Here is a 25,671-nt window from a genome sequence, read left to right as displayed (position 1 = left end):
GGACAGTCTCAGAGACTTCTGAGACAACATTAATCACACCAACATTCAAATTATAGGATTCCAGAAGAAGAGAAAAAGAAAGTGACTGAGAAAATATTTGAAGAGATTATAGTTGAAAACTTCCCTAATATGGGAAAAGAAATAGTTAATCAAGTACAGGAAGCACAGAGAGTCCCATACAAGTTAAACCCATGAAGAAACACACCAAGACACATATTAATCAAACTGTCAAAACTTAAATACAAAGAAAACATATTAAAAGCAGCAAGGGAAAAACAACAAATAACACACAAGGGAATCCCCATAAGGTTAACAGCTAATCTTTCAGCAGAAACTCTGCAAGCCAGAAGGGACTGGCAGGACATATTTAAAGCAATGAAGGAGAAAAACCTACCAAGATAACTCTACCCAGCAAGGACCTCATTCAGAATTGATGGAGAAATTACAACCTTTACAGACAAGCAAAAGCTGAGAGAGTTCATCACCAAGAAACCAGCTTTACAACAACTGCTAAAGGAACTTCTCTAGGCAAGAAACACAACAGAAGGAAAACAGCTACAATAACGAACCCAAAACAATTCAGAAAATGGGAAAAGGAACATACATAATGATAATTACCTTAAATGTAAGTGGACTAAATGCTCCCAGCAAAAGACACAGACTGGCTGATTGGATACAAAAACAAGACCCATATATATGCTGTCTACAAGAGACCCACTTCAGACCTAGAGACACATACAGACTGAAAGTAAGGGGATAGAAAAACATACTCCATGCAAATGGAAACCAAAAGAAAGCTGGAGTAGCAATTCTCATATCAGACAAAATAGACTTTAAATAAAGACTATTAGAAGAGACAAAGAAGGACACTACATAATGATCAAGGGATCCATCCAAGAAGAAGATATAACAATTGTAAATATTTATGCACTCAACATAGAAGCACCTCAATATATAAGGCAAATACTAACAGCCATGAAAGGGGAAATCGACTGTAACACATCCATAGTCGGGGACTTTAACAACCCACTTTCACGAATGGACAGATCAACCAAAATGAAAATAAATAAGGAAACACAAGCTTTACATGATACATAAAACAAGATGGACTTAATTGATATTTATAGGACATTCCATCCAAAAACCAGAGAATACACATTTTTCTCAAGTGGTCATGGAACATTCTCTGGGAGAAATGATATCATGGGCCATAAATCAAGCCTTGGTAAATTTAAGAAAACTGAAACAGTATCAAGTATCATTTCCGACCACAACGCTATGAGACGAGATAACAATTACAGGAAAAAATTTGTAAAAAATACAAACACATTGAGGCTAAACAATATACTACTTAATAACGAAGTGATCACTGAAAAAAATCAAAGAGGAAATTTAAAAATACCTAGAAACAAATGATAATGTATACACAACGACCCAAAACGTATGGGATGCAGCAAATGCAGTTCTAAGAGGGACGTTGGTAGCAATACAATGCTCCCTTAAGAAACAGGAAACATCTCAAATAAACAACCTAACCTTGCATCTAAAGCAATTAGAGAAAGAAGAACAAAAAACCCAAAGTTAGCAGAAGGAAAGAAATCATAAAAATCAGATCAGAAATAAATAAAAAAGAAATGAAGGAAACGATAGCTAAGATCAATAAAACTAAAAACTAGTTCATTGAGAAGATAAACAAAATTGATAAACCATTAGCCAGATTCATCAAGAAAAAAATGGAGAAGACTCAAATCAATAGAATTGGAAATGAAAAAGGAGAAGTAACAACTGACACTGCAGAAATACAAAAGATCATGAGAGATTACTACAAGCAACCCTATGCCAATAAAATGGACAACCGGGAAGAAATGGCCAAATTCTTAGAAATGCACAACCGGACAAGACTGAATCAGGAAGAAAGAGAAAATATGAGCAGACCAAACACAAGCACTGAAATTCAAACTGTGATTAAAAATCTTCCAACAAACAAAATCCCAGGACCAGATGGCTTCCCAGGCAAACTCTATCAAACATTTAGAGAAGAGATAACAGCTATCCTTCTCAAGCTCTTCCAAAATATAGCAAAGGAAGGAACACTCCAAAACTCATTCTATGAGGCCACCATCACCTTGATACCAAAACCAGACAAGGATGTCACAAAGAAAGAAAACTACAGGCCAATATCACTGATGAACATGGATGGAAAAATCCTCCACAAAATACTAGCAAACAGAATCCAACAACACATTAAAAGGATCCTACACCCTGATCAAGTGGGGTTTCTTCCAGGAATGCAAGGCCTCTTCAATTTACACAAATCAAACAACGTGATACAACATATTAACTAATTGAAGGAGGAAAACCATACGATCATCTCAATAGATGCAGAGAAAGCTTTGGACAAAATTCAACACCCATTTATGATAAAAACCCTACAGAAAATAAGCATAGAGGGAACTTTCCACAACATAATAAAGGCAATATATGACAAACCCACAGCCAACATTGTCCTCAATGGTGAAAAATTGAAAGCATTTTCACTAGGATCAGGAATAAGACAAGGTTGCCCACTCTCACAACTCTTATTCAATAGAGTTTTGGAAGTTTTAGCCACAGCAATCAGAGAAGAAAGTGAAATAAAAGGAATACAAATCGGAAAAGAAAAAGTAAATCTGTCACTGCTGGCAGATGACATGATACTATACATCGAGAATCCTAAAGATACTACTAGAAACCTTCTAGAGCTAATCAGTGAATTTGGTAATGGAGCACGATACAAAATTAATGCACAGAAATCTCTGACACTGCTATACACTAATGATGAAAAATCTGGAAGTGAATTCAAGAAAAAACTCCCATTTACCATTTCAACAAAAAGAATAAAATATCTTTAATAAACTTACCTAAGGAGAGAAAAGACCTGTATGCAGAAAATAATAAGACACTGATGAATGAAATTAAAGAGGATACAAATAGATGGAGAGATATACCATATTCTTGGATTGGAAGAATCAATATTTTGAAAATGAATCTACTACCCAAAGCAATCTACAGATTCAATGCAATCCCTATCAAAATACCACTGGCATTTTTCACAAAACTGGAACAAAAAATTTCACAATTTGTATGGAAACACAAAAGACCCCGGATAGCCAAAGCAGTCTTGAGAACAAAAAACGGAGCTGGAAAAATCAGGCTCACTGTCTTCAGACTACACTACAAAGCTACAGTAATCAAGACAGTATGGCACAAAAACAGAAAGATAGATTAATGGAAGAGGATAGAAAGCCCAGAGACAAACCCACGCACATATGGTCACCTTATCTTTGATTAAGGAGGCAGGAAGGTACACAGGAGAAAGGACAGCCTCTTCAATAAGTGGTGCTCGGAAAACTGGACAGGTAAATGTAAAAGTATGAGATTAGATCACTCCCTAACACCAGACACAAAAATAAGCTCAAACTGAATAAAAGCCCTAAATTTAAGGCAAGAAACTTTCAAACTCTTAGAAGAAAACATAGGCAAAACTCACTATGACATAAATCACAGCAAGATCCTTTTTGACCCACTTCCTAGACAAATGGAAATAAAAACAAAAATAAACGAAAGGGACCTAATGAAACAGCAAAGCTTTTGCACAGCAAGGGAAACCATGAAAAAGATGAAAATACAACCTCAGAATGGGAGAAAATATTTGCAAATGAAACAACGGAAAAAGGATTAATCTTGAAAATTTATAAGAAGCTCTATAACAAAAAAACAAACAACCCAATCCAAAAATGGGCAGAAGACCTAAATAGACATTTCTGCAAAGAAGATACACAAACTGCCAACAAACGCATGAAAGAATGCTCAACATCATTAATCATTAGATAAATGCAAATCAAAACTACAATGAGATATCATCTCACACCAGTCAGAAAGGCCAACATCAAAAAATCTAGAAACAATAAATTCTGGAGAGGGAGTGGAGAAGAGGGAACACTCTTGCACTGCTGGTGTGGATGTCAATTGGTATGGCCACTAAGAAGAACAGTAAGGAGGTTCCTTAAAAAACTACAAAGAGAACTACCATATGACCCAGCAATCCCACTACTGGGCTAATACCCTGAGAAAACCATAATGCAAAAAGAGTCATGTATGAAAATGTTCATTGTAGCTCTGTTTACAATAGCCTAGAGACAACCTAAGCGTCTATCATTGGATGAATGGATAAAGAAGATGTGGGACATATATACAATGGAATATTACTCAGCCTTAAAATAAAACGAAATTGAGCTATTTGTAATGAGGGGTATTGACCTAGAGTCTGTCATACAGAGTGAAGTAAGTCAGAAAGAGAAAAACAAATACCATATGTTAAAACATATATATGGAATTTAGGGGATAAAATGTCATGAAGAACCTAAGGGTGAGACAAGAATAAAGAAACAGACCTACTAGAGAATGGACTTGAGGATATGGGGAGGGGGAAGGGGAAGGTTCGACAAAGCAAGAGGGACGCATGGACATATATACACTACCAAACATAAGGTAGATATTTACTTGGAAGCAGCCGCATAGCACAGGGAGATCAGCTCAGTGCTTTGTGACTACCTGGAGGGGTGTGATAGGGAGGGTGCGAGGGAGGGAGATGCAGGAGGGAGGAAATATGGGAACATATGTATATGTATAATTGATTCACTTTGTTATAAAGCCAAACTAACACACCATTGTAAAGCAATTATACTTCAATAAAGATGTAAAAAAAATTAATTTTGAAAAAGCAGCAAGGGATAAACAACAAATAACACACAAGGGAATCCCCATAAGTTTAACAACTGATCTTTCAGCACAAACTCTTCAAGTCAGACAGGACTGGCAAGATATATTTAAAGTGATGAAGGAGAAAAACCTACAACTAAGATTATTCTACCCAGCAAGGATCTGATTCAGATTTGATGGAGAAATTAAAACCTTTACGGACAAACAAAAGTTGAGAGAGTTCAGCACCACCAAACCAGCTTTACGACAAATGCTAAAGGATCTTCTCTAGGCAAGAAACACAAGAGAAGGAAAAGACCTACAATAACAAAGCCAAGACAAATAAGAAAATGGGAATAGGAATATACATGTTGAAAATTACCTTAAATGTAAATGGATTAAATGCTCCCACCAAAAGATACAGACTGGCTGAATGGATACAAAAACAGGACCCATATATATGCTGTCTACAAGAGACCCACTTCAGACCTAGAGACACATACAGACTCAAAGTGAGGGGATTGAAAAAGATATTCCATGCAAATGTAAACCAAAAGAGACCTGGGGTAGCAATTCTCATATTGGACAAAATAGACTTTAAAATAAAGACTATTAGAAGAGACAAATAAGGACACTACATAGTGATCAAGAGATCAATCCAAGAAGAAGATATAACAATTGTAAATATTTATGCACCCAACACAGAAGCACCTCAAAACATAAGGTAAAAACTAACAGCCATAAAAGGGGAAGTCAACAGTAACACATTCATAGTAGGGGAATTTAACACCCCACTTTCACGAATGGACAGATCATCCAAAATGAAAATAAATAAGGAAACACAAGCTTTAAATGGTACATTAAAAAAGATGCACTTAATTGATATTTATAGGACATTCAATCCAAAAACTACAGAATACACATTTTTCTCAAGTGCTCATGGAAGATTCTCCAGGATAGATCATATCTCGGGTCACAAATCAAGCCTTGGTAAATTTAAGAAAATTGAAATTGTATCCAGTCTCTTTTCCAACCACAATGCTATGAGACTAGATATCAAGTACAGGAAAAGATCTGTAAAAAATACAAACACATGGAGGCTAAACAATACACTACTTAATAACGAGGTGATCACAGAGGAAAACAAAAAATACCTAGAAATAAATGACAATGCAGACATGACGACCCGGAACCTATGGGATGCAGCAATAGCAGTTCTAAGAGGGAAATTTATAGCAATGCAATCCTACCTTAAGAAACAGGAAACATCTTGAATAAACAACCTAACCTTGCACCTACAGCAATTAGAAAAATAAGAATAAAATAACCCACACGTTAGCAGAAGGAAAGATATCATAAAAATCAGATCGGAAATAAATGAAAAATAAATGAAGGAAATGAGAGCAAAGAGCAATTTAAAAAGCTGGTTCTTTGAGAAGATAAACGAAATAGATAAACCATTAATCAGACTCATCAAGAAAAAAATGGAGAAGACTCAAATCAATAGAATTAGAAATGAAAAAGGAGAAGTAACAAATGACACTGCAGAAATAAAAAAGATCATGAGAGATTACTACAAGCAACCCTATGCCAATAAAAAGGACAATCTGGAAGAAATGGACAAATTCTTAGAAATGAACAACCTGCCAAGACTGAATCAAGAAGAAATAGAAAATATGAACAGATCAATCACAAGCACTGAAATTGAAACTGTGATTTAAAATCTTCCAGCAAACAAAAGGCCAGGACCAGATGGCTTCACAGGTGAATTCTATCAAATATTTAGAGAAGATCTAACACCTATCCTTCTCAAAGTCTTCCAAAATATAGCAGACGGAGGAACACTCCCTATCATTCTATGAGGCCACCATCACCCTGATACCAAAAACAGACAAGGATGTCACAAAGAAAGAAAATTACAGGCCAATCTCACTGATGAACATAGATGCAAAAATCCTAAACAAAATACTAACAAACAGATTCAAACAGCACATTAAAAGGATCATACACCATGATCAAGTGGGGTTTATGCCAGGAATGCAAGGATTCTTCAATATACGCAAATCTATCAATGTGATAAACCATATTAACAAATTGAAGGAGAAAAACCATATGATCATCTCAATAGATGCAGAGAAAGCTTTTGACAAAATTCAACACCCATTTATGATAAAAACCCTGCAGAAAGTAGGCATAGAGGGAACTTTTCTCAACATAATAAAGGCCATATATGACAAGCCCACAGCAAACATCATCCTCAATGGTGAAAAACTGAAAGCATTTCCACTAAGATCAGGAACAAGACAAGGTTGCCCACTCTCACCACTATTATTCAACATTGTTTTGGAAGTTTTAGCCACAGCAATCAGAGAAGAAAAGGAAATAAAAGGAATCCAAATCGGAAAAGAAGAAGTAAAGCTGTCACTGTTTGCAGATGACATGATCCTATACATAGAGAACCCTAAAGATGCTACCAGAAAACTACTAGAGCTAATCAATGAATTTGGTAAAGTGGCAGGATACAAAATTAATGCACAGAAATCTCTGGCATTCCTATATACTAATGATGAAAAATCTGAAAGTGAAATCAAGAAAACACTCCCATTTACCGTTGAAACAAAAAGAATAAAATATCTAGGAATAAACCTACCTAAGGAGACAAAAGACCTGTATGCAGAAAATTATAAGACACTGATGAAAGAAATTAAAGATGATACAAATAGATGGAGAGATATACCATGTTCTTGGATTGGAAGAATCAACATTGTGAAAATGACTCTACTACCCAAAGCAATCTATAGATTCAATGCAATCCTTATCAAACTACCACTGGCATTTTTCACAGAACTAGAACAAAAAATTTCACAATTTGTATGGAAACACAAAAGACCCCGAATAGCCAAAGCAATCTTGAGAACGAAAGAAAGAACTGGAGGAATCAGGCTCCCTGACTTCAGACTATACTACAAAGCTACAGTTATCAAGATGGTATGGTACTGGCACAAAAACAGAAAGATAGATCAATGGAACAGGATAGAAAGCCCAGAGATAAACCCATGCACATATGGACACCTTATCTTTGATAAAAGTGGCAGTAATGTACAATGGAGAAAGGACAGCCTCTTCAATAAGTGGTGCTGGGAAAACTGGACAGGTACATGTAAAAGTATGAGATTAGATCACTCCCTAACACCATACACAAAAATAAGCTCAAAATGGATCAAAGACCTAAATGTAAGGCCAGAAACTATCAAACTCTTAGAGGAAAACATAGGCAGAACACTCTATGACATAATTCATAGCAAGATCCTTCTTGACCCACATCCTAGACAAATGGCAATAAAAACAAAAATAAACAAATGGGACCTAATGAAACTTCAAAGCTTTTGCACAGCAAAGGAAACCATAAACAGGACCAAAAGACAACCCTCAGAATGGGAGAAAATATTTGCAAATGAAGCAACCGACAAAGGATTAATCTCCAAAATTTACAAGCAGCTCATGCAGCTCAATAACAAGAAAACAAACAACCCAATCCAAAAATGGGCAGAAGACCTAAATAGACATTTCTCCAAAGAAGATATACAGACTGCCAACAAACACATGAAAGAATGCTCAACATCATTAATCATTAGAGAAATGCAAATCAAAACTACAATGAGATATCATCTCACACCAGTCAGAATGGCCATCATCAAAAAATCTAGAAACAATAAATGCTGGAGAGGGTGTGGAGAAAAGGGAACACTCTTGCACTGCTGGTGGGAATGTGAATTGGTTCAGCCACTATGGAGAACAGTATGGAGGTTCCTTAAAAAACTACAAATAGAACTACCATATGACCCAGCAATCCCACTACTGGGCATATACCCTGAGAAAACCAAAATTCAAAAAGAGTCATGTACCAAAATGTTCATTGCAGCTCTATTTACAATAGCCCGGAGATGGAAACAACCTAAGTGCCCGTCATCGGATGAATGGATAAAGAAGATGTGGCACATATATACAATGGAATATTACTCAGCCATAAAAAGAAACGAAATTGAGCTATTTGTAATGAGGTGGATAGACCTAGAGTCTGTCATACAGAGTGAAGTAAGTCAGAAAGAAAAAGACAAATACCGTAAGCTAACACATATATATGGAATTTAAGAAAAAAAATGTCATGAAGAACCTAGGAGTAAAGCAGGAATAAAGACGCAGACCTCCTAGAGAACGGACTTGAGGTTATGGGGAGGGGGAAGGGTGAGCTGTGACAGGGCGAGAGAGAGTCATGGGCATATACACACTAACAAACGTAGTAAGGTAGATAGCTAGTGGGAAGCAGCCGCATGGCACAGGGATATTGGCTCGGTGCTTTGTGACAGCCTGGAGGGGTGGGATAGGGAGGGTGGGAGGGAGGGAGACACAACAGGGAAGACATATGGGAACATATGTTTATGTATGACTGATTCACTTTGTTATAAAGCAGAAACTAACACACCATTGTAAAGCAATTATACCCCAATAAAGATGTTAAAAAAAAAAAAAAAAAAAAATAAAGCAATGAGACCTAATGAAACTTCAAAGCTTTTTCACAGCAAAGGAAATCATAAACAAGACCAAAAGGGCTTCCCTGGTGGCACAGTTGTTGAGAATCCGCCTTCCTATGCAGGGGACACGGGTTTGTGCCCCAGTCCATGAAGATCCCACATATCGTGGAGCGGCTGGGCAAGTGAGCCATGGCCGCTGAGCCTGTACGTCCAGAGGCTGTGCTCTGCAACGAGAGAGGCCACAACAGTGAGAGGGTCGCGTACCGAAAAAAAAAATACAAGACCAAAAGACAACCCTCAGAATGGTAGAAAATATTTGCAAATGAAGCACCTGACAAAGGATTAATCTCCAAAATTTATAAGCAGCTCATGCAGCTCATTAGCAAAAAACAAATAATCCACTCCAAAAATGGGCACAAGACCTAAATAGAAATTTTTCTAAAGAAGATATACAGGCTGCCAACAAACACATGTAAGAATGCTCAATATCCTTAGGAATTAGAGAAATGCCAATCAAAACTAGAACGAGATATCATCTCACACTGGTCAGAATGGCCATCATCAAAAAAATCTAGAAACAATAAATGCCTGAGAGGGCGTGGAGAAAAGGGGACAGTCTTGCACTGCTGGTGGGAATATGAATTGGTACAGCCACTATGGAGAACAGTATGGAGGTTCCTTAAAAAACTACAAATAGAACTACCATATGACCCAGCAATCCCACTACTGGGCATATACCCTGAGAAAACCATAATTCTAAAAGAGTAATGTACCAAAATGTTCATTGCAGCTCTATTTACAATAGCCAGGAAATGGAAGCAACCTAAGTGTCCATCATCGGATGAATGGATAAAGAAGATGTGGCACATATTTACAATGGAATATTACATAGCCATAAAAAGAAATGAAATTGAGCTATTTGTAATGAGGTGGATAGACCCAGAGTCTGCCATACAGAGTGAAGTAAGTCAGAAAGAGAAAGACAAATACCGTATGCTAACACATATATATGGAATTTAAGAAAAAAAATGTCATGAATAACCTAGGGGTAAGAAAGGAATAAGGACACAGACCTACTAGAAAACGGACTTGAGGATATAGGGAGGGGGAAGGGTGAGCTGTGACAAAGCGGGAGAAAGGCATGGACATATATACACTACCAAACGTAAGGTAGATAGCTAGTGGGAAGCAACCGCATAGCACAGGGAGATCAGCTCGGTGCTTTGCGACCGCCTGGTGGGGTGGGTTAAGGAGGGTGGGAGGGAGGGAGACGCAAGAAGGAAGAGATATGGGAACATATGTGTATGTATAACTGATTCACTTTGTTATAAAGCAGAAACTAACACACCATTGTGAAACATTTATATCGCAATAAATATGTAAAAAAAAAAGAAAATGTGGCACATGTATACAATGGAATATTAGCCATACAAAGAAACAAAATTGATCTATTTGTCGTGAGGTGGATGGACCTAGAGTCTGTCATACAGAGTGAAGTAAGTGAGAAGGGAAAGACAAATACCGTATGCTAACACATATATATGGAATTTAAGAAAAAAATGTCATGAAGAACCTAGCAGTAAGACAGGAATAAAGACACAGACTACTAGAAAATGGACTTGTGGATATGGGGAGGGGGAAGGGTAAGCTGTGACAACGCGAGAGAGTGGCATTGACATATACACACTATCAAACGTAAAATAGATAGCTAGTGGGAAGCAGCCATATAACACAGGGAGATCGGCTTGGTGCTTTGTGACCACCTAGAGGGGTGGGATAGGGAGGGTCGGAGGGAGGGAGATGCAAGATGGCAGAGATATGGGAACATTTGTATATGTATAACTGATTCACTTTGTTATAAAGCAGAAACTAGCACACCATTGTAAAGCAATTATACTCCAATAAAGATGTAAAAAAATAAAGTCATGAAGAACCTAGGGGTAAGATGGGAATAAAGACACAGATCTACTACAGAATGGACTAGAGGAAATGGGGAGTGGGAAGGGTAAGCTTTGACAAAGTGAGAGAGTGGCATGGACATATATACACTGCCATACTTAAAATAGATAGGTAGTTGGAAACAGCCCTATAGCACCGGGAGTTCAGCTCGGTGCTTTGTGACCACGGAGAGGGTTGGGATAGGGAGGGTGGGAGGGAGGGAGACACAAGAGGGAAGAGATATGGGAACATATGTATATGTGTAACTGATTCACTTTGTTATAAAGTAGAAACTAACACACCATTGTAAAGCAATTATACCCCAATAAAGATGTTAAGGAAAAAAATGATGTAAAAAAAAATAACACCATAATGAGATATTACGTCACACCCACTACCATGGCTGTAATGAAAACAAAAATGTTTGAATCTCTTCTAATATAAGTCTTTCTCCATAGATTTATGATCTCACAGTGTTGAGATACTAATTTCTTGTTATAACTGTAATAATTGTTTTCATTATAAGTTTGCGTCTAGATTATTCTGTTCAAAAGAACAGATTAATCATTCATATGCAAGCATCATTTTATAAGTATTTTTTTAAAAAACTAAACATGTTAAAAAAAATTTTTTTAATAAAATAAATAAAAAAAAACTAAACATGTGAAGGTGGGAAGGAATGGTTAAACTGTGAAAATATCCTTGTGCTGATTTTAGTGAAGCCACTATAAATCATGTTTCAGACACTATCTCATAACCTGATTAAACACTTATTCTATATGGAAAAGGGCATGCCATGAAAATGCATATGCAAAATTATCCCAGCTTTGTAAGAGCGTATTAGCAAGACAATGGAAAGTGTTAATATTTGACTATGAGCCTTGTGGAATGGGAGGTGGGTTTATAGTTGATTATTTTCTTCTTCATGTCAATTTGCTAAACTGTACACCGTGCCCACATTGCCCATACAATTCCTGTGCAATCAGTGAAAAAGAAAAAAAAAATTATCCTCAACAAGTCCGGGAGTACAAGTCAGTAAAAATTACCGAGAGATTGGGTCAAGATGGCAGACTGAGCACTAGTGCATTTCTCTCCTACCTCAAATTCCCTTAAATGACAGAAAAGACAGTTTTCTGTATATAAAGAATAACTCCAGAATTACAAGGGGAAAGGAAAGGGCAAATTCCTGGAGGATGAAAAGCAGATGGATCGGGGTACTGAGGTAAGGATAAGGGTGGGGGTGGGGAGACTGGGGGCCCCGAACTGAAGAGGGGGCGCAAGGCGATTGGGGAGGGGATTTGTTGGTCAGGCGGCTCCAGATTTTGGGAAAGGGGCGGGGCAAGGAACCAAAGAGCGCCTCCCAGGCCCAGGGCAGGGGCGGACAGGGGAGTTGGCGGGCGAGGTGCGGGGTGGGGGGGGGGCCGGTGGGCGGGTGATTTGCTGGGCAGGAAGGGGAGGCCTCTCTCCTGGCCGGAAGCTGTGCTATACGGAAAAGAGGGAGGAGACTGCGGCGACTGCAGCGGCTGGTGGGAACCTGATGTGGCAGAGGGGCTGCTGCTGCCAACAGGGAGCGGAGGGCCCGCGAGCCGAGTGCTGGAGACACTGCCGCCATCCTGTTTGCCTGTCCAGCAGCCCACTTGACACGCTCTTCTCCTAAGGATCCTTCCTTTCAGCTCTTGCAAGCACCTGGCTCGTCGTCTGCTGGTCCTCCTTTGACACAGGCTCACCGCGGAGGCAGCAGCGAGGTGCCCGATTTGGGCACGCGAGGCCCGCTATCCCCGGCCTGGGGGAATCTGTGTCCCCTGGCCTGGACAGTGTTGGACGCAGGGCGGGAGGAATAGGGGGGGTGCCCCCTATTTCTTTGACTGTAACCGCAACTCCTTCACGCTACCATAGCCTGAACTAGCTGGGGAGGAAGGTTACTGCAGGCACGCAGCCAGAATGCCTTGATTTCCAGCCTTTCCGCATAGCTTTCGGGAAAAACTTAGGCGTGGGTGCACAGAATGCACTAATTAGGAGAAAAAGTTCATCGTGTCATGCATTGAATTTATTTTTTCTTGATTTCCTTTCTTGGTCCTCCTTGCTACTGTGCTCCGCGCAGGCATGAAGACCCCGCTCGGAAAAGCAGCTGCAGGGCAGCGGTCCAGGACAGGCGCAGGACATGCCAGTGTGTCTGTGACCGTGATGAAGAGAAAGGCTGCACACAAGAAGCATAGGAGCAGACCCACCTCCCAGCATCGGAGGAACATCGTAGGCTGCAGAATTCGGCACGGATGGAAAGATGGAGATGAACCTCTAACACAGTGGAAGGGAACCGTTCTGGATCAGGTACCTGTAAATCCCTCTCTGTATCTTATCAAATATGATGGATTTGACTGTGTTTATGGATTGGAACTTCATAGAGATGAAAGAGTGTCATCACTTGAAATCCTTCCTAATAGAGTTGCATCATCTAGAATCAGTGATACACACTTGATAGAAATTATGATTGGCAAAGCAGTGGAACATATTTTTGAGACAGAGGAAGGTTCCAAAAATGAATGGAGGGGGATGGTCTTAGCTCAGGCACCTGTCATGAACACATGGTTTTACATTACCTATGAGAAAGATCCTGTATTATATATGTACCAGCTCTTAGATGATTATAAAGATGGTGACCTACACATCCTTCCAGATTCCAATGATTCTCCTCTTGCAGAGAGGGAGCCAGGAGAAGTCATAGACAGCCTAGTAGGCAAACAGGTGGAATATGCCAAGGAGGATGGCTCCAAGAGAACTGGCATGGTCATTCATCAGGTGGAAGCAAAACCCTCTGTGTACTTCATCAAATTTGATGATGATTTCCATATCTATGTCTATGATTTGGTAAAAACATCTTAGAGGTCATTTTGAAATTTGCCAAATATGTGAGACTGTTTGTAAAATCTGAACACACAAGAAGTCTGGATTGCTTTACAGTTTGTAAGAACCATATTCTCCCCCTTTTTCACACTTTTGCCTGGCAAAAAATTGGAACTTCCACCCTCTCAGACATTTTTTGAAGAAACCTTTTGCCTTTATCTCCAACCGTTTTACCGGTTCCTCCCCACAGAAGAATGATTGACTTAGCTAATTAGTGAGAGGGGTAAAGTCTGACATCCATCGGCCCATATTTTTATCTTGGGTGGTGTTAATAGGCTAAAGGTAGCTGAACACCTCTTGCCTCATTCTTTTGGGCATTTGGACAATCTGCACTCACTGAAATGTGAAGCTTCCTGAGATATGCAATGTGGCTGGCTGGATAAATTTCTTTGCAATTCAACCCTCCCCTTAGGGCTGGCTGGGTTAGTGTCTTTGCAATTCAACCCCTCCCCTTCAAAAGTCTAATATGGGGAGGAATGGGAAGCTTATTTTGGTCTTCTGTCTAAGTTGCATTTTAAATTCTAACTATAATGAAAGTAAGGCTAATATTTTGTTCCATTTCTGATTCTTGTACCTATTACTAAACTTGGTTTGGAAATCAAGAGGGTAATTATTTTGCACTTTAGTATATAAGCATAGGCTGAGAAACCTTACAAAATTGTTAAGAGGGCAAGCATTTGGGAACCAAACCGCAAGTGGAGAAATCGCGGTTGGTCATTAATGGCATTAGGATTTCTGTTGTCTACAATAGCTCTGGCTGGTACCTGCAGACAAGGAGTGGGTTTTTACAGACAAAGGCTGTGCAGGCAGACTTTAGCACAATTGGGCTTTGCCAGCCCAATAGAGCATTAGGCCGGGCTGTAGCTCTAGTCCTCAGTCACAGGATAAAGGCCAGGTTTGGCAAGGGTTGACAGATCTGTCTAGGACCTCAATATAAAGGAGCAAAAATCTGGAATCAGGCTGAGATACAGATTTCTTTCCTATACCAAGAAGGACGCTTTGAAAAATTTTAAATTAGGTTTTCATTTGATTCTTAGAAGACTTCTGAGTCCCAGCATATGAGGTGGGCAATGCACTTGCTAGAACTAAGAAAAGCTGAAAATAGGCTTTGCTTCCTTGTAGGAACTGGTGAGCTCATTTATTCTGGTGTCCTAATAGGACTGAGGAACACAGAGATTAGAATCAGTGCTAGATGATCAATAGACTTAATGATTTTCTAAGTGCTTAATGATGTTTTTAATGCTGTCATTTGTAGATAGAAATCTAATAGATATTTGTTAGTGTTTTGTTTTTCAACTTTATCCTGTTTCTTGGCTGGACCTAAGAAACTCATGTGCAGATAAGGATGAGCCCTACTTCAGCAGAAAAATAAGTAATGGAGTGGGCCTTGTACCTTCCATTATTGAAGGCATTAGTGAAGGTTAACTTTGGAAAGTTAACTAGGAAAGAAAATGTTGAAAAATAAGCAGGGTTTTGGAGAGAAGCACCCGGCCAAAGCCAATGCATTCTCATTGGGTTTCTGATAGAAGCTCCATTAGCAATAACAGACAGGCCATGGACTTCTGCATATTTGGGGCTGGGACTCATGCCAGTACAATCAACCACTTGGGAAATATCTTCCAAATTAGTTTAAGTTCACAGGTCATGGAGTCCAGACTACTGGCACAGACAGACTGGCATCCTGCTGAGGATGAAACCAAGAAAGTGTTCTCTTCTCCCATGTTTTCTCTGTCTATGTTTCTTCCTTTTGATGCCACTAAGTCTCTGCTCAGATATTTGATTGACAACAGCAATGTGGGTCTGTATTACCCTATTTACTAAGTCCTGGAGATATAAATTTGCTTGAGATATCTGTTTTAGAGGCTGAGGATTAGTGTGCTTGCTAAGTTTTTGGATGTGAGCCTGACACTGTGATAATCTTATGTCCTGTTGACCCTGTGGACTCTTAATGTATGACATATATGTATGACATGCAATTGTGGGGTTAGATTAATTCAACTCCTGAAGTTCTGAAGGAACTACACCAAATCAAGAGGAAGACAGCCCAGGCTACAGCTGATGAAGGAACCCCATATCTGTCCAGACATCTTTGTGAGATCTGTATGGCTGACATCAGAAAAACCAAGAAATTGGGGAAGGCAGAATTTTGGACTTTAATTCCTTTGGACTTTAAAATAGAAATTTAATTGGGGGCATTCATTTTTCCCTTGGAGTTTAATAGTTGGTGTGATTTTCATACAGTTCAAATTAAGGCATTTTCATTATGTTGTTGATATTGTATTATTTGTAGTATTTTAATGCTACCTTTAGGGCTTATTGTATAATCTTTTAAGCTATGTCAGATAATGTGGCTGGACATAATTATAAATTGGGGATAAAATAGTGAGTGAATTTTCAACCTGGGGTGTAATGTAGCCTTAGAGTTAATTTAATTACTGTTTTAGTTTGACTTATTTCAGAGCCTTCTGGGGCAAAAGCAGAACTGCTCACCAGTCTTACACAAGAGGGAGCAGGACATTCCTAAGATACTGCTGGTCTTCCCCGAAAGGACAGCCAAGCCCTGTTTGTCTTGGGTGTTGACAATGTGGACAGAAATGTCCAATGGTATGATAGGATCTATCCTCTGCCTCTCTCCATGTTCCTGGCCAAGAAACAAAAGGACTTGTGCCTCTCAAAAATATTTGGAAGAAAATTTCTACCCATCTCCCAAATGGGAGGAGAAATAACTTGGTGAACTTGAGAAAAGGTTATTATGGATATGCAACTTAGGGCCCTCTTGGCTCTTGAGCTCATTGCTCACAGAAAGATATGGAAAAAACTACAGTCCTTCACTACATGGCTGGATAAACATCTAATCTGTAGACATCTCTCACCCTCTGGGGTGGGGGGATCCATTGTCTTTACACTTGGGGTAAAAGTTCATTTCAGGCTTAGGTCCAAAACGTGTTCTCCAGTCCAGACCTATCAGCAATAAAGCTGGTATCTATTTTTATTCTTTAAAAATTTTTAACTTATAAATCATTTTTGGACAAAAACACACACCTCTGGTAAAAATCAAACAGTACAAAAGGATATACAGTATAAAGTAAGTCTCCTTCCTTTTTTCCCACCCCTGACCTCAGCGCCAATTTCCAAAGATAACCACTCTTACCAGTTACTATGTATTTTTCCGGAGATAATCCATGTATTTACAAGTATATTATATATGTGTGTATCAGATTTTTATACAAATTGTGGCATACTATACATGCTGTTATGAATTTTTCTTTTTCATTTAACAATATATTAAAGCTGGTATTTTAATCCCTCTTTGATTACTGTGTATATTTTTTAGTTGGTTCAGAATCTGTAAGGGAAGGAGGTATGATTAATTCGGACTTCCATACCCCAACCTAGTTTAATGAAAACTTACATGTCCCTGAAAACCAACAATTTCTGCCAGGTAAATTTTTCTGACTAGTAGAATGTGAAATGTATGTAAACATGATCGATTTTGTGGAAGGAATTCCTTGAGGCCAGTATATTTTTGTTGAGGGAATTTAAAGGGGGAATCAACTATAAATTGAAGCTGTGGAAAAAGTTAAGGTACTATAATCAGTTATTCAAAATTGAAATGAACAATCATTTTTTTATTCCAACTTACACTGACATCTACTGCCATATGCAAATTTGTTTGCCTTTATGACAGAATGCTTTTCTGCATATAACAAGAAACCCCTGTTAAACATGTTTAAACAGTTACCAAGCATTATTGACTCATGTAACTAAAATAATCCAAAAGTTAGATGGGCTTCAGGCACAGTTTGATTGGGGCTCAGGCTCAGTGTCTGTGATTTGTTATGAGTTTCCCTCTTCAGTATTTCAGTTACATTCTCAGGCTGCCTTTCCTCATGGTAGCAAAATTAGACCAGCAGGTCCAGGCCACAGCAGTTCCAGTCTAGAGAAAGTTAAATAACCTATGTCCTGTGATGCATTCTGAACTGGCTTAGGTCACATACCTAGACCACTGAAGTCTCATGGATGAAATGCACTGATTGGCTTAGCCAGGGCATGTGTTCCATCCCTAAACCCTAAAATATATCTCCCTAGAACCAAATGGATTCCTAGTGAAATCAAGAGCATGAGGAGTGAATGCCATGAACCAATCACAAATGTCTAGTATAGCTTCTTCCTTTGGGTAGTGAGCATCCATGAACACCTTTCTTCCCACATATCCACTTTCAAAAATGTTCACACCTACATGTAGTAAATTTATGTCTTCAAAGGGGAAAAACCTAAAGTCTTATCCAGTTACTACATTTAACATTAAGTTTAGGATCTCTAGTTGATCTGCAGACATCTTCAGATCCATCATCCCAGCAGTCTTGTCACCTGTAGTTAAATTACAAACTAACCTTCACTCCAACATACCCCATATACAATTGTGAAGAAATAACCAGAGAAATATAATAAAAACTACCATTTGAAAGAAGGGAGGAAACAGGAAGCAATACACAGTAGTTTCTGGTTCAAAGCATATTTCATAATCTGTTAGACAAGGACTCTGCCCTAGCAGTAGAATGAGTCCTCTGGTCAGCCAGCCTCTTTTTTGTTCTCTAAGAGGGTCTCCCTTGGAGACATATCTTGGGTGGATGCACTTTCTTGGGGATGAACAGCTTTAACTCTCTGCTTCATCTTATGCCATTTCTTGTGTCTAGGAGTTGTTCTGGGTTTAAATAATGAGTATTTGCTGTTGTTGGCCAGGATTGGAGTCCCTTTAATATAGTAGTTCTCAAACTTTAGCACATGTTAGAATCACCTGAAGAGATTGTTAAACTACAGATTGTTGGGGCCCACCAACAGAAATTCTGATTCAGTAAGTCTAGTGTGGGGTCCAAGGATTTATGTATTCTAACAAGTTCACACAGGAGACTGATACTTCTGGTCCTGGGGTCCCATAATGAGAATCACTAACTTGTAGGTGTCAGTCGAGTGAGGCCAGAATCGTTATTTCCTTAAATTACCTGATAATAAATTTACATCAGCTGCTTGCTAAAATATAAGCTCCTGAACCTTGCCTTAGTTTTAATAAATCAAAATCTCTTGGCAGGGGAATAGGGGGACCTGGAAAACCTCGACCAGACATTCCAAGTGATTCTTATTATTATCATCAATACTGATTAGGAAACATTGGTCTAGGAAATTAGGATTTTCTTGACCCCAATCTTATTTCCTTGTAAGTCTGTCTCCTTGCCATTGCTCTCACAAAGCTTAGTTTGAGATAAGGAATTTGGCTTTTCTAATCCTACAAGTTTCCAGATTCTCAGGTCTCTTTCAACTAGGATTTCAGACAACCAATAACTAAGGTAAGAAACCTCCATTTTCTTTCCTCGCTGTTTTCAGATAGGCCAGTTTCCACTATGGATATAGTATGCTTGAACTTTGCCTAAGAAGCCTAGATCTGAGGGATCCAAAAGAGTATAGAGTAGGAGAAACAATGAGATCAATAGAATGGGCATAATTCCAGGCTCCACTAGCTCTGTGATTCGGCTCTAGTGACTTAATCTTTTTAAGCCTACTATTGCAGGTAATAATCCTTACCTTACTCAGTTCTATTGAGAACTAAATGAGAAGCTATATTCTTAGCATATAATAGTGCAGTGCAGGTACTTAATAAAAATGAATTCCATCTAGTTTCCAAGAGGCTACAGCCCACATTCTTTTAGTAAACATTTATATTTAGCAATGTCCAGTGACATTTAACTAGTGAATATAGTCCAGAAATTCTATTACTGAAATGTGACTTTAAATAATTCTTTAGATGTGTATAGCTCCTTCCTTTCCTACTAAGAACTTTCCCAGAGAGCTGATAAATCTTCATAGCATTCCTGGATGGTTAGGAGGGCAGGGATTTATTCTATTTTGTAGATTCAATCACTCATTTATTCAAATGCTTTTTGTTGGACTTGGCTAACAGTAAAGAAGGAAATAGATAAGGTCCATACTTTTAGCAAGCTTAGATTCTCATAGTGGGAGAAAGACAACAAAGATGTAGACAAATAACCTATATAATTTCTGGGAGTGATAACTTGTATGACGATAAAGCAATGGGATAGAAAGTAACTGAAATAAGGGAGCTATTTCAGCTAGAGCTTGTCAGAAAAAGGTCTGAGTGGATATTTGAACAAATAACTGAATGATGAGAAGCTAGCCCATGCAACAGTTTGAAGGAGGAATGATCTAGAAATAAAAACAAGTTGAAAGGCTAGGATAGCTGAAATCATTTATTCATGGTTATTAATGCAGTCATATGTTTAATACTGAGACCTATGGTTCATGATTTTTCTCTACTGTTCTATACAGCCGACTAACTATGTTACTGTTGTTTTCTGGTATTTTTGTCTCTTTGTGGAGGTCAAAGAACATTACAGACATCATGTCTGTGCATTATTTCAATTGTTACCCTGATCCTGGAGATGAAGTAAAGGGGCTAAAAAGTCAATGAATAAATGGAAACGGGGCAGATTTCTTCCCCAACCCCAAATTTATGATGCAGATCCACAGCACAGAGTTAAAGTTGAAGCCCATACATAATGTAGTGAATGTGTACACCTATTTTTGTGGTTACAGTTTCAAATACACACTACATTTCAGCCATTTAGTTTATATCATTCATCTTTGGAGGGTGGTGGAATGGCAAAAAACATTTATTGAACACCTAGTATGTGCCAGGCATATCTTAATCTTCACAGCATACTGGGAACTAAGTGTTACTATTTCCATTTTACAGATTAGGAAATCAAGCTTAGAGAGAAAAAGGATACAAGGTCATAGATGTAAAATAGATAACTAGTGGGAAGCAGCTGCATAGCACAGGGAGATCAGCTCGCTGCTTTGTGACCACCTAGAGGGTTGGGATAGGGAGGGTGAGAGGGAGGCGCGAGAGGGAGAGGTTATGGGGATATATGTATACATATAGCTGATTCACTTTGTTATACAGAAAAAACTAACACAAAATTGTAAAGCAATTATACTACAATAAAGATGTTAAAAATAAATAAGTAAGTAAGTAAATAAATAAATAAATATAGATGCAAGGGTCACACAACTAGTAACAATACTGGACATGAACCTAGGTCTCCTGATGCCAAGTGCTGTTCTATCAATAATTATTATTTTTACTAACATTTGCCTAAAGAAATGGGAAAAAAGCAAGAGCACCAAGGGAGAAATCAAAGTGATTTACAGCTGTGGTCTTCCTATTCTTTCATCTCTACCACCTTCTCTCAACACATACTTTGTTCCTACTCTTAAATCTACTACATTCATTCAACAAATTTATTTAGTATCTATTTTTTTCCAAGCACTGTAACTAGGAACTTGGAATATTTCAGTAAATAAAACAGTCAATGATCTCTGTTCTCATGGAGCTTACATGCAGACAAGAGGAAGCTGGCAATAAACAATAAAAATAATAAGTAAATAAATTATATGGGATGTCAGAAAGTGACATTTTGAAAAATTTGTTCTGTTTGAACAAAAAGAAAATTAGAAAAGGGTAAGAGGTGAGAGGAGTGGTGGGATGCAATATTAAATAGATTAGGATAGATTTCATGGGGGAGGTGATATTTGAGCAAAGTTATGATGTGAAGGAGTTAGCCAAGCATGTAGCTAGAGAGAGCATTCATGGTAAAAGGAACTGCTAGAGGAAAGGCCCTAAGGTAGGTGTGTTATTGGCATGTTCAGAGACCAAGGAGGCTACTTTGTCTATAGCTACAAAAGTGAGGGTGAGCGACATAGGTGAAGTCAGAGAGGTAATAAGGGACTAAATCATATAAGGCCCTGTAATGCATTGTAGGAACTCTGTATGAAGTGAGGAGCCTGTCACAGGTTGAGCTCCCCAGGAAGCAGATGTAAAACAAAGTTAATACTTCAGAAAATTTATTAAGCAATGCCTTTGGGGTCAATATCTATGGAGGAAATGGGGAAGAGGAAGAAGCAACAAGGGAGAAGTCAAGCTCTGATACTCAATGACAGTGTCAGCCACAAACGCATACACTGATCAATCACTGAATATAGGCTACCCTGGGAAAGGACATGACCTTGGACAAGGCTGCTCTCTGCAGCTAATGCAGTCCTTAAACAGGGATGACAGCTGAAGCTGGGGTAATAAGTGTGTCAATGAAAAGGAACCTGGGTGTTGCATCTCCATGTCCACAGAGCCATTGCAGATTTTGAGCAGATAGTTGACCTGTCATGCTTTTTTAAAGTATCTCTCTGATGTTTTGAGTGCAGACTATAGAGGGAAAAGTATGGAATCAGTGAAACTAGTTAGGGTATTGTGGGAATGCAGATGTGAGCTGACAATATCTGAAAGGTAATGGAGGTGGTAAGAATTTGAATCTTGGATATATTTTGAAGGAAAAGCCCCAGGATTTTCTCACCAATTGGAAGTGGAAGGTGAGAGAAATAGAGGAGTCATGGATGGCTCCAATATTCTTGGACTAAACAACTGGAAGAATGGAGTAGCCATCAACAGAGATGAAGAAGGCTATGGTTTGGATGGATGTAGAGGGAACATTAGAAATTCAGTTTCGGAAAAATTGAGTTTGAGGTATTTTTAGGATATCTAAATGGAGATGTTGAGCAGTTATTGAATATATGAGTCTGCAGTTCAGAAGAGAGGTCTCACTGAGCTGAATACATAAATTTGGGAGGTTCTGTGTATAAATGGTATTTAAAGACATGGGAGTATACAAGATCACCGTAGGCAATGAGTGTGCATAGAGAAGAGCATATGATCATGGGCAGAGTCCTGGGCCACAAAGAGGTTTGGGAGATGAGGAGACACAAGTAAAAGAGACTACGAGGTAGGAGTTAAATGAAAAGTGTGGTATCATGGAAGTCCTTCCTTCTTAGCCAGCTACCTACACACTAAATCTCTTTCTGACAAATTATTCACATTCCATGTCAAATGTCATCTCCAAGATGATTTTTTTTTGCTTCTCAGCTCCTTTGAATAAAACTGCACACCACCATGACATTATTTTCATTGTATCAAAGTAATGTGTCCACCAGTTTGAGCATCCTCAACTCCTTCCTTTCTAAGATACCTCTAAAGCTAGAAAGGTTTTGAGGGACGATGTGGTTTCCTGACACCCACACCAATGTTATGAATGAGACCAGCAGACTAACAGCAAACATCTAGAAGGAAAAAGGTTTATTTTTAAAATCTCTTTTTATCCTACAATACAGCAGAAAGCAAATGGAGTAGATGGGGTAAGTGTCACAGAAGAGAGTGTTTTAGTCAAAGGGAGATCAAGGAGGTAGGCAGCAAAAGCCTAGCTCAAAGCTCAGTTAACTAAGCACAAAGAAAGAAGTTAGGGCCACAGAAAGAAAGCCCTTGTTCATCTGAGATTCTATTATGTTATATACACACAGCCAAACCCAGATGCTATAATTCAGTGATTTGGGTGTATCTACCAGTATTTAGTATGGAACACAGAATATTTCTGATGAACATGACCTCAGCATGGTTCTCAGTAGTCACGCCACGCACTGGCATAGTAATGCCCTTGCAGAGCCCTCACCCATCCCACCCACCCAGGTCTACTCAAGCTACTGATTTCCATGGATATTTGTTGATTCTCGTGGATATAATCCTTGACTATAAGATCTCCCTTGCTTAAACACTGAAGAAGACAAATCATTGTGCACACACTGTCATACTCATTCACTCATATAATAATTCATATCATTCTTGGCCCACTCCTTTCTAAAACCTCATATACTTGGGATTGCATCAGTTCCCCTGAGTGAGATTGTGACTACTTCTGATGAGATTTCATTCTACATATGAAGAGAAGGAGGAATTGAGGAATTGCAGGATAGCTGAAGGAAGAATTGAGAGCCTCACAATCTTCCAGTCCTCATATCTCTTTTCTCTTGCCCTCGTTCTTCCCTTTATTCACTAAAATGTGAATGTGCTGCACACATGAGTACCATCAGCTGTGGGGTGGGAAAAGAACAGGTATCCCAAGGTTAACTATTTTGAAAATTATCACCCTGGACAAGGAAAGGCAGGTATTGGAATGAATTTTACTGGATCAGTATTCCATCTGAAATTTATAATGCCTCAATGTAAATGGCTTCACAGAATGAAAGAAATGCAATTTATAATTTTCATGACAAATGGGGCCACTGAATTACATGACAATATTACATAATTCACCTGGAATGAAGAATTTCAGCTTGGCATCCAAGTCCCTTCATGACCTGACTCCTTTATCCCTTTCCAACTTGACTATTTACTACTCCTGCATTATTGAATACTATTTCCTGCTCCTTATGCTGCAGATCATTTCCCTCAACATTCCAAGTTGTTTCAAGTCTCTTGACTTGACTTGCTGTTCCTCCTGCCTGGAATGCACCTCCTCTACTGGGTGAAAATATGCTCAATTATTCAGGACTTACTTAAACACCTGAAGTCTTTCCTTAATGCCCCAGCATAGTACATTGCTCCCTCCTTTATACTCACATAACCTCCATCCTTCTGTTACAGTATTTACCATAACCTCTTGTCACCCCAGAATGATATCTTCTCTGTGAGCTTTGCAGGAGCAATAGCTCTGTGGTCTGATTCCTCTTCATATCGTAGACATTGACCAGCACAGCCAAAGTTCCTTCTGGAACATCAGGACATGTTTTTGGACTAACTGGTTAGCTAAGGAAGGTGGTACTGGCTCTGAGTCTTTTCCTCTGAAAACAAGAAGAAAGAAAATTGCTCTGATGGTCTACAGAAGCACTGGAGAGGGAGAGAGCTGAGGGGACAATAATGATCTTATGACCATTGTTTCAGATGATACTGCCAGCACCTCTGTGAAACCAGAAGTTTGCCTCCCTTTTCCTATGAGAATAAATTTAGAAGGGAAGTAGCAAGGCTCCTAGATCCCACAGCCAATCGGCTATGGAGTTGGAACTCAGACTCTGGGCTCTTGACATCCCCCTAAACCTCTTGCTCCAGTCTCCCTAAAGGTTTATCAGTTTTGCTTATCTTTTTGAAAAACCAGCTTAGTTTCCTTGATCTTTTACCTTGTTTTTCTGGTCTCTATTTCATTTATATCTTCCCTGATCTTCATTAATTTCCTTCCTTCTGCTAACTTTGGTCGTATCTTGTTCTTCTTTTCCTAGTTCCTTATTATTTTTTTTTATTTTTTTTGCGGTACACGGGCCTCTCACTGTTGTGGCCTCTCCCATTGCGGAGCACAGGCTCCAGACGCGCAGGCTCAGTGGCCATGGCTCACGGGCCCAGCAGCTCCGCGGCATGTGGGATCTTCCCGGACCAGGGCACGAAACCGTGTCCCCTGCATCGGCAGGCGGACTCTCAACCACTGCGCCACCAGGGAAGCCCCGCTAGTTCCTTATTATTTAAAGTTGTTTATTTGAGATTTATTTCCTTAATATATGAATTTATCACCAGAAACCTTCCTCTAAAAACTGCTTTTTCAGCATTTCTTACAACAGGTGTTTTGTGATTTCATTTTATTTGTATCAAGATTCTTTTAAAATTTAACTGTTGATT

The 25,671-nt window shown here is 38.9% G+C and overlaps 1 protein-coding gene and 2 long non-coding RNA genes across 3 annotated transcripts in view; 2 read left to right on the top strand and 1 right to left on the bottom strand.

Moving 5' to 3' along the window:
* LOC309977759 overlaps positions 1 to 25,671 on the bottom strand; it is a 984,496-nt gene that overhangs the window by 139,999 nt on the left and 818,826 nt on the right. The gene's annotated exons all lie outside the window — the stretch shown is intronic.
* LOC309977760 overlaps positions 1 to 25,671 on the top strand; it is a 946,815-nt gene that overhangs the window by 582,266 nt on the left and 338,878 nt on the right. The window lies entirely within an intron of this gene.
* On the top strand, positions 12,750 to 14,177 carry SPIN3 (spindlin family member 3). Its single transcript, XM_082864169.1, has 2 exons — positions 12,750 to 12,955; positions 13,312 to 14,177. Exon 2 carries the CDS (start codon positions 13,314 to 13,316, stop codon positions 14,088 to 14,090), a length of 777 nt encoding a protein of 258 aa, XP_082720295.1. The 5' UTR covers positions 12,750 to 12,955; positions 13,312 to 13,313; the 3' UTR covers positions 14,091 to 14,177.

This window comes from Leucopleurus acutus (assembly GCF_964270905.1).
Source record: "Leucopleurus acutus genome assembly, chromosome: X".
Classification (NCBI taxonomy): Eukaryota; Metazoa; Chordata; class Mammalia; order Artiodactyla; family Delphinidae; genus Leucopleurus; species Leucopleurus acutus.
The sequence above is the reverse complement of the archived record's forward strand: the minus strand, read 5'-3'. Positions and strand labels throughout refer to the sequence as shown.

Excerpts from the sequence above, each read along its gene's own strand:
- SPIN3 (XM_082864169.1), top strand. The coding sequence starts at position 13,314 with ATGAAGACCCCGCTCGGAAAAGCAGCTGCAGGGCAGCGGTCCAGGACA.